Source organism: Rutilus rutilus (assembly GCF_951802725.1).
Source record: "Rutilus rutilus genome assembly, chromosome: 7".
Classification (NCBI taxonomy): domain Eukaryota; kingdom Metazoa; phylum Chordata; class Actinopteri; order Cypriniformes; family Leuciscidae; genus Rutilus; species Rutilus rutilus.
Window position 1 is genome coordinate 28,084,432 of NC_140221.1, and position 9,528 is coordinate 28,093,959.

Here is a 9,528-nt window from a genome sequence, read left to right on the forward strand (position 1 = left end):
TTTTGTTGAAGGCTTTCTTATGAACATCTCTGAGCACACACGTTTGTATACAGACATTTTCACTGACAAGCCAGGGCATGTTTCATGACTACATAGGTTCTTTTAAACTCAAACACACACGCATCCTTCCATGCTCTCAAGCAAGAAAACTTCTGCTGCCCTTTCACATATTTATCTTCATTCACTTCCGCCATTGGTGGCAGTGGTGTTTTCATAAAACCAATTAAGATTGTGTAATTTGTGATATCTGTAATAATAGTGCTGGAGATCTGGTTTATTCTATGTCAAACAATATCATTCCTTTCTCACAAAGTTTTTAGAATTCATCTATCTTTTCCTGTCAGACTTTTTCCTTCACTTTTTGTACTAAAAAGTAACAATGGGGTCTGCTATGTTATAATTGCATATTTGGCAGCTATCCAGCTCTGATCTTTTTCTCTCTTTCTCTCTCAGCTCTTGTTTTTAGCGTGTAAGCAGTCCACTGTCCCTCATTTTTGATCTGAGTCAACAGTATCACACACAAGTATCACACACAAAATCTTTCATTATTCCTTTATTATAAAAAACTATGATTTTCTCATCTCTTTTGAAACATCACTACACAAATGATACAATACTATACACAAATTAAAATAAGTTACACCTTAAAAAATATATATACTATATATATATACATATATAATAAAAGCTTGTTCAACCAAAACACTGGCTTTGCATGCTATATGCAAGCATTCTTGAGGACAGGCAAAGCCCCCGGCTGTGTTCGAAATGCAGTAAAACCCAAAGCCCAGTGGCCAAAGAGGAAGGACAACAGCATTTGTTTCACGCTACAATAAATTTGAAAGGTCTGGGCTCTGCAGGACTTATGGTTCAATAACAGAGGAATTTTTTCAAGTTTGGAAAGTTATTGTGGAACAGTCACATGGATTCTGAACTGACCTCAGCAGTTATTGCTTGTGTAAACTTTGCAGTATTAAAGTGAAAAGATGGTGTTTGTCACGGAAAGTCTTGTAAATAATGGCTGCGCTATAGACTGGAGATCCATTCAAGGTGAGTAAGGGCCTATTAACACCAAGAACATAACTATATTAGCATCCACAGCAACGGATGAGATGTCTAAGCATGTTCTGCAGTCTTCGTCTGCAGCTTTAAAGCTCTTTAAAGCAGAGTGGATTCTGATTGACTTTTAATGTTTTTATAGTTCATCAGCTGGAAAAATTTGTTCTGAAATTGATTCCAACAATACCGTTTCCCAATGCCTTTATCATTATAGTTGTGGTGTGGACTCTGTTATTCTTTATTGTTATTGTCCTTGGTTGTTTCAAATAATATAAATATGATGAGAATATGCAAACCTGATCGTGGGGAGAGAAAATAACATCAAACAACCTTCATTTGAATGGTAATGCAACAATACACATGGCATCAATACAAATCAGTACTTAAAATGACAGCAATGAATATTGTGTTTTAAAAGCAGAGCCATTAATTGTCAGTCATCAATCAAGTCTGATTCTAAAGTGAAATGTGAGATGTTGAGATGCTGTAAGTATATCAAAGCAGCATTCCGCATCACAGTTGTAACTAGAAGTCTTAACCAATCACAGGATTCCATATTTGACAGGGTTATGCGAATGAGGCTACGTCCATGAGTATCTGTATTGCCATGGAAACGCAGGGCACCTGAGCGATGACATAGGCAAATGACCGCGTCGGTGCTTTAAGTGCCAACAGGTATGCTATGCTGTGAACAACTCGACCCAGGAAGAAGACCAGAAAATGAAGTCGTGCTACTGCATACGAGGGTCCTGTCATGGAGTAGATGGCTCCGAGAAATAAAAAGGGGAAAATGTTCTCCATATCATTGTGGTGTGCTCTGAGAAAAAAAAAGAAAAAAAAACACAAGTGTAAAATGAATGTAGGAAAACCTTTGAAAATTGTAATGCAAACAGCGTGTATTGGTGTAGAGGAGGTATAAGGAGAACTGCTGAAAGCTGTTGAAAAAATGAATAAGACATGACTTTGGTAATAGAAAACAAAGAGTTTTGTTGCCATCTATGAATGATGTACAGCAACGTGACCATGCTTGTTTAATCATAGCTCATCGTGAGTAAGATCTTTTCAAGTGTTGACCACATCTCTCATGCATTCCCACATTGTCATTTAAGCCTCTCTTTCAACTACTTCTCGGTAATGTTATTCTCTAAACACTGTTTTTGAATGAATAGCCCTTTGAGGCATTTTTAACATTCCAGACTGTCGAAATACATATGGAAAGCTGCTTTTCTAAGGAGCTGACGAATGTACGCTCAACATCTGGCGTTGATCAGGACTGTAAACTGTCTGGCTCTGTCTAATGGCAGCATGCCAGGACAGTAAACATTGCCAACATCACACAATCTTGCAATATAAATTTACTTTCACTACGAATCACTCACCAGTGCGTCATCGCATGAATGGATCACAGCAATCAGAAGTGCTTGCTGTACCCGCTTTAAAGGAATTAATCATATGTTGACATTCATACCGCCATGAACACATGATGGTCACATTTCCCATTATTTTCTCGTTATTTGTTACGTAGCAGACAGTCATCGTGGTGAAATCCTGCATTACACAGTTCCTTCCTTATTTCTTTGCCCCAACGAGGACTTTTCATTATAACCATTTTCTGCTGGTATTTCATTTTAAAAGAGGAAATAACTTTCACTTATTTGTTATTCGCCATTTTCCACATCCTTCCTTAAAAAATGTTCTAGCTTTTGTCCTAATACAAAATCTGATTGTACGCACCAGGTTCAAAGAGATTATAAAACAGCTGAAATACGCAAACCTGAGTTGTAGCGAATACCTTTGTGAATGCATTGCAATTAAGGTCAAATAATGGTCTTGTCAGGACTTGCTGACAAGTCCTACCATATCACATTTTTACCAATCTGGCAACTTAAGATCACATATGAAAATCTTAAATGAACCACTTACAGAAAACAAGACTTTCCAGTGCCATTAAGTGATTTCAGAGCAGTCTACTGAAATAACATCTTTATCATTTTCCGATTGTGCAGATGTAGGTTGGAGCGGTCTGTAATGGGCAGAACAGGCGCGTTTCCTGATGGCGAGTTAGGGAACGCCAAACTCTAAGAACCCTGCAGAGCTTAAAGTATGTTGAATGTTTCCTAACAGGCAGCCAAGTCTATGATTGTTTTAGACTTGGGAAAATAAAATCTCTCTTGTTCACATGCTCTCACATACACATATACATGTAGGCTATTGATACTTTGGAAACATATTCGAACAAACAGGCATGGCGACTGACTAATAATTATTACACAAATGGGCGAAATAAAGATATCTTAGCTACATGCAGTCCATTATGAATTAAGCATGATGCTTCCTATATAGAGGGCCAGTGAACTTTCACACACCCAGCTAACAATTTTTGGTTCCCATAACGTTAGTTTTTGGTACCCAGAACATTCTCAGAATGTTAGTTTATGGTTCCCAGAACGTTATTTTTTATGGTAACCACCCAGCAACGTTCTGGGAACGTTATTTTATTGTTACATAAAAATAAAACCAAAAAAGAACGTTCCCCTAACGTAAGTATTTGGTTCCCAAAAAAATAACCAAAAAATAACATTAGGGGAACGTTCTGTGTTAACTGGGCAGAGCCATACCAGTACTCTTTTTCTGAAGACTTTGGGACAGTGCTACAGAAAATAACTAATCTACCAGACACCCTGCACAGTTTTTCCAACTAAATGGGCCAAGTGGGAACAAGACTGAAGCAATACATATCCAATGGACCCTTTTCACATTTCCAGAGTTTTCAGAAGCGGAAGTTGTCATAGTTGGGTAGACTTACTTAGTGGTGAACGGGAGACAACAGCAAATATAATTTTTGTATTCCCATTTGCTCCAATAGCAAAAGAAAAACTCTATGATAGCATTTCCATGACATACAGCCACAAATAGCCAGAGATTGATTACAGCAGTCAGAAGAAAGAATGTCGTATTAGAAACACCATCACAGCAGCATTAAAAGATCCACTGGATTTGTGATGTTGAAAACTGTGAAACACACCATTACAGTCTGTTGTTTACTATTCACAATAGACTGTTGTTTACAACATTACTATTCTCTTGTGTAAGTAAAGGTTTGAGTCACCTTAATTTACATTCAAAAATGATGTTCCCAATATGTTCCTGTGTAAAACAAATTACATTATATTATAGTATATTATGTTTCACACAGAAACATATGGGAACACCATTTTTAATGTAAATTAAGGTGACTCAAACTTTTACTTACACAAGGGAATTTTAACAATACTGTATTGATATTTGTACAATGTAGAAATTTCAACAAAAAAAGTTATGTATAACATTTAATCTTTAAATCTTGTTTTATTAGTAGCTATATGTTACAGTTAGAGATAAATAGTGGCATGCATTAGCCTAACATGAAACAACATGCCAAAAAATGCATTTGTTAAAATTGTCCAGGTTTTTTGTCAATTAGCCATGGGGACTGAACACTCTAATTAGTAACATTCAAAATAAAATCACAGAGATGTTGAATTTAGACGTGTAGAATTGTACTCCTACCTCCTACAGCGTTCCACATATGGATCGATGCGGCAGAACTGCACACCCCCGTGTCTCTCTCCGTCCTCGGGATTAGCAAACGCCTGTCAAAAACACGTATAGGGTTTACATCTGTCTAGGACGTCAAGCCATTCTATGAAAGCACTGAACAACTACCTTCGTTTATTTGATAAATTAATCCAGAGAGTTGAAATATGCCAACTCTTTCTATTCGAAATAGAAACACTTTATTTTAGAACTCGACTGTCTTGCAGTGATTCTGTCTCGTCGCTAGCGGTGTGTTTGCAGTAATGAAAAGTATTCTGGATAAAAAGTTCCACAACGTACCTTTTTCCGAAGTCTCACTTGGCCCGTAATTATGGCAATGATGTACATCTTTAAGATTAAGAGCGTGCTGTAGAAGATGAAGCACAACAGTACATCGCTCCCGAGCATTTTTTACTTCAACAGAAGTAAAACAGTGTGTATGATATGATGGAGACGTAGCCTATTTGGAGAAGTTTTTATATGCGAACCCCAGACCGTTCTGTCCAGCCCAGTGCCGTTGGTCCAGCCTATTCCCCAGTCGCTCACTACCTGGCAAAAAACTTTCACTGACGTGCAGACTTCCTGCCCGTGTGATGACACACATGTCCCATATGAGTATGAGGATAGGGTGAGGAGGGAGGAGGGGTGAGGAAGGGCCTTGTCAAACAAATATCAATGATAATATTGTGGTCAATAAACCAAAATTGGGGTTGGGGATGTAAAAAAAAATGTCTTGCATTACAATAAGTGTATTGTGATTGTCAAAACATTTTAGTAACTAAACAGAATTGTATTAGGTTTAGTGACAACATGTTACAATGTTTACATGGTACAATTTCTGGTAAGCTATGTTTTTTTTTATTATTGCTTGACACAAATTTCAAAATAAAGTTCAGATCTTGCGATTTGATTCAATTTGACTCATCTGGATAAATATTAGGTAGGCCTACACAAGATAGGCGTACATTTTTCTCAAGAAAAAAAAATCTCACCTAATGCTGTAAACATATAGAGAGCCCATATCTAGTATTATTTAAGATTAAAAATATCTCAAATTAAATATAATGCGTTTTTTTATTATAATAACAACCTTATTTAATGATATAAGTAAAAATATAATAAATATAATAGTAGCCTACACATATTTAGCAAAATACTCTCTATAGCTCCTTTTTCTAGCTTAACTTTAAAGGTGGTATCAGTGATTTCAGGCCCAAAAATATTTTTATCACATTCATCTAATCTTTCCTAACTGCTAGCTGCCCGCCCCATAAGCATGCCGTCAAAAAACCGCGTCTCTGTAGGCAGCCTAGGCTCTGAGATCTGCACACAAAAACAAATGGTTTAGCCAAACACTCAAAACCAAAACAAATAGTGTTCCAACCAATCACCGACAGGGGGAGGGTGTTGTGAGGTTTTGTGCTCGTGCACGGCTGCACGCAAGTCAGAGCTGAAGAAAAAGCTGGCTCAAAACCTCACAACACCCTCCCCCTGTCGGTGATTGGTTGGAACACTATTTGTTTTGGTTTTGAGTGTTTGGCTAAACCATTTGTTTTTGTGTGCAGATCTCAGAGCCTAGGCTGCCTACAGAGTCGCGATTTTTCTGTGCGTGAGAAAATGGATGTGTGGCGTGAGAGCGTGTGAAAAGTGTCAGTTGCGTAAGTCTCACGCTCAATGCGTGAGAGTTGGCAGCCCTGCGTGATATGGCTCGACGGCAGGAAGGAATAAACCAAATAATTTTTAAACGTGTTTTTTTTATTTTATATATATAATAAAAGGTAGTGTGTCGATTCAATTAAAAATCCACATATCACACATTTGAAAATATTACATAATTCATTGAAGCCTGTTTGTCATGTATAATACACAGACCAATCGTTATCTGGCACAACAAGTTCAAATTTCATTGGACAATGTGAATTGGAGCAGTAATTTTCCAGTCATTCATATTTCATAAATCGTGTGAAAATTAGATGGACAGACGAATTTACATGTATGAAGCGATCTGAATCTGTGTCGTTTAAACAATGGATGCTAATTGACTACAAAGCACTGCACAAAACCAGCACCAAAAGTCGCATTAATGGTTAGTAGCCTAGTATTAAAGTCACTTTTTATTTAGTCTATGTATATTGATACACTGTTTACCATTTGATCAAACTATCATAGTTGGTTAAATGAAGCCCAGGCCTACAGGCCTATTATGTGAAGTGTAACTAGGCTGACAACAACAAGCGAAATGGTGACGTGAAAGGACTTTTAACATTTTTGATAATTATGCAGCAATAGTATAGTACAGTAGCCTACTACTGGTCAAAAATGTACTATTTTTATGTTTAAAAAAATATATATCTATTATGCGCATCAAGCCTGCATTTATTTGATAAAAAATACAGGAAAATATTATTACAATTTAAAATAATGTTTTTTCTATTTTAATATACTTTAAAAAATATAATTTATTTCTGTGATGCAAAGCTGAATTTTCAACAGCCATAACTCCAGTCTTCAGTCTAATATGCTGATTTATTATCAATGTTAGAAACAGTTTTTTTAACCTGTGATACTTTTTTCAGGATTCATTGATGAATAAAAAGTTTAAAAGAACAGTATTTAATATAAATTATTTTAAAAGTCTTTACTTTTGATCAATTTAGCACATCCTTGCTGAATAAAAATAGCCTATTATTTTTATTTTTTTTAAAGAAAGAAAGAATATTACTGACCCCAAACTTTTGAACGTTAGTGTATATTGGTACAAAATATTTCTATTTTAAATAAATTATGTTGTTTTTTTTAACTCCAAATCCTGAAAAAAGTATCAAAGGTTATAAGTATATTATAATAGAAAACCATTATTTTAAATTGTAGTAGGCTAATATTTCACAATATTACAGTTTTTTTCTATACTTTAGATCAAATAAATGCAGCCTTGATGAGCATAAAGGGCTTCTTTTGAAAACATTAAAAATAGTAGTGTCCAAACTTTTGGCCAGTACTTTTGAGCCCCTGCCCCTGAGGAACTCTCTGCACGTCCCTGGGTGAGACATAGGGACAGGACAATGTTACATTCATTTTAACAAAAGAACTTCCACCACATTTCCAGCCGTTCGCAAAGACCCGCCCCCCTTAGTTACTGTTGCTATGTCAGACAAGCCACCACGCCACTCCATGTTCTCACGCAGTGAAAAATACATCGCGGGCGGAGGAGGACATTGCAACGCGCTGACAGACAGGACAGACCAGGTTACTTTTGATATGAAACAAAGTCTCAAGTTTCAAATGTGGTCATTTTTGAAAGAAATTTAAACAATAATACCGTTTTGTGGCTCTTTAATGTGTCTGACAGATCGCTGTAGGGTCTCAGCCACTGATCTATATAGAATGACGTCATTATATAGATCAGTGGTCTTAGGCCCGCCGCCACGAGGGGGCAAAAGGGGGCATTGCCCCCTCAGATCTGATTTGTGCCCCCTCTGTTTAATTTTTGTATTCATGGTTACAAATAAAATGTTCAACCTTTTGAGTTAAATAATAATTTAACCTTATCCCCATATGGGATTTAGAATGTTCAGTGACGTGACATTACTGCCAGATTCAAACGTCTTTTGCGTTGGATGGCGCTGAGCCAGAGACGGACGAGCTCAGCACTGTCATATATCACAACTATGCAGTGTTTTCAACCTCATAATGTTTATTTTAGATTTCAGACATTTAAATACACATAAGCACTGGTAAAACAATAGCCTACATTTGGAGTTTGTAAAATACACACTGATGTCTGTGGAAGCAGCAATAACTAATAACAATAATAATAACAAATATAATTTGCCGACGTGTGTTTTTCATATCAGACAAACACAGTGGAAGTAACTATAAAGTTTACTCTATTGTTATAAAGGTTTTTAAACGACCAAACGCACTCACTTACACATATTTGAGAATCGGAATATCAGATAGTTGATGACATGGTAAGTAAGTTTGTGAATATTTTGAATAAAAAAGGAAAAAATAGGATAGCCTACATCTGTCATACAGTGTTATTATTGTGGCTGCGGTGTTTCACGTGACAAATATGACGCGTTGCCATGGAAACATTAAGGGGGAACGTTCTAAAATAACTGTCGCCTTGAAAAATCTTACTCTCGGGAGTCAGTTAGAATATTTTAAACTTAAGTGTGAAAGGGTTAATATATGCATAATAAATGACGCTGGCTTATCTTTTGTCGACTGTGTGCGTTCTGATTTCCTGATGTGAGTGGGTACAAGCAGAGCCCGTCTACGGAGAGCCTTGGCACTCCCTATTCAGCCCCATTGTATTGATTTTGGTTGCAGTTCCATTAGAATTCCACTGGGGGTGATCGCGAGCGAGTGCAGACTGAATGGGAGTCAATGGGGCTATACGGCTAAATGTGTCTCTTTCACCCGATTGCTGTTGAGAAATCTCAGATTTTATTGTAGGCTTTGCAAGTTCAACATAGGTTATAGGTCGAAAGTTGAATGAACGAGTACTTATTTCTTTTCGATTTCTTACAGGTTGAGTTGTTGTTGCCCATAACACGCTAGCATTCTGCTAATGACGTCAGCATTCTGACGTCATTGACATTTTAAAAGACTTTTTAAACCAAATAAGTGGCTCTAAAAAATCTAACACCCAGCAATGTGTAATTTCTTTGCATCTCCTTTCGAATACAACATTCAAATTACTAGACAAAAAATTATATCCTGAGAAAAGTGGATTTGGAGGGTTTTTCGCCATAGACCTCCATTCATTCTGCACTCGCTCGCGAGCGCCCCCGCATGGACAGAGACGTGTTACTGCAGCCAGTCCAGAAACCGGAAGTAAGCAGAGAGTGCCAGTTCTCTTCCTATTAGACATTCTCTGGTACAAGT

At 36.9% G+C, this 9,528-nt stretch overlaps 1 protein-coding gene across 1 annotated transcript; it reads right to left on the minus strand.

Annotated features, from left to right (window-relative positions):
* Positions 1-540: 540 nt before the first annotated feature.
* On the minus strand, positions 541-5,186 carry ptges (prostaglandin E synthase). Its single transcript, XM_084415294.1, has 3 exons — positions 4,936-5,186; positions 4,609-4,691; positions 541-1,876 (listed from the first exon to the last, which is right to left on the minus strand). The coding sequence occupies exons 1-3, from the start codon at positions 5,041-5,043 to the stop codon at positions 1,627-1,629; spliced, it is 441 nt and encodes a 146-aa protein (XP_084271420.1). The 5' UTR covers positions 5,044-5,186; the 3' UTR covers positions 541-1,626.
* Positions 5,187-9,528: the final 4,342 nt, after the last annotated feature.

Excerpts from the sequence above, each read along its gene's own strand:
- ptges (XM_084415294.1), bottom strand. The coding sequence starts at position 5,043 with ATGCTCGGGAGCGATGTACTGTTGTGCTTCATCTTCTACAGCACGCTC. Across the intron at positions 4,692-4,935 it reads AAGTGAGACTTCGGAAAAAG|GCGTTTGCTAATCCCGAGGA; the intron begins GTACGTTGTGGA and ends TGTTTTTGACAG. Across the intron at positions 1,877-4,608 it reads TATGTGGAACGCTGTAGGAG|AGCACACCACAATGATATGG; the intron begins GTAGGAGTACAA and ends TTTTTTTCTCAG.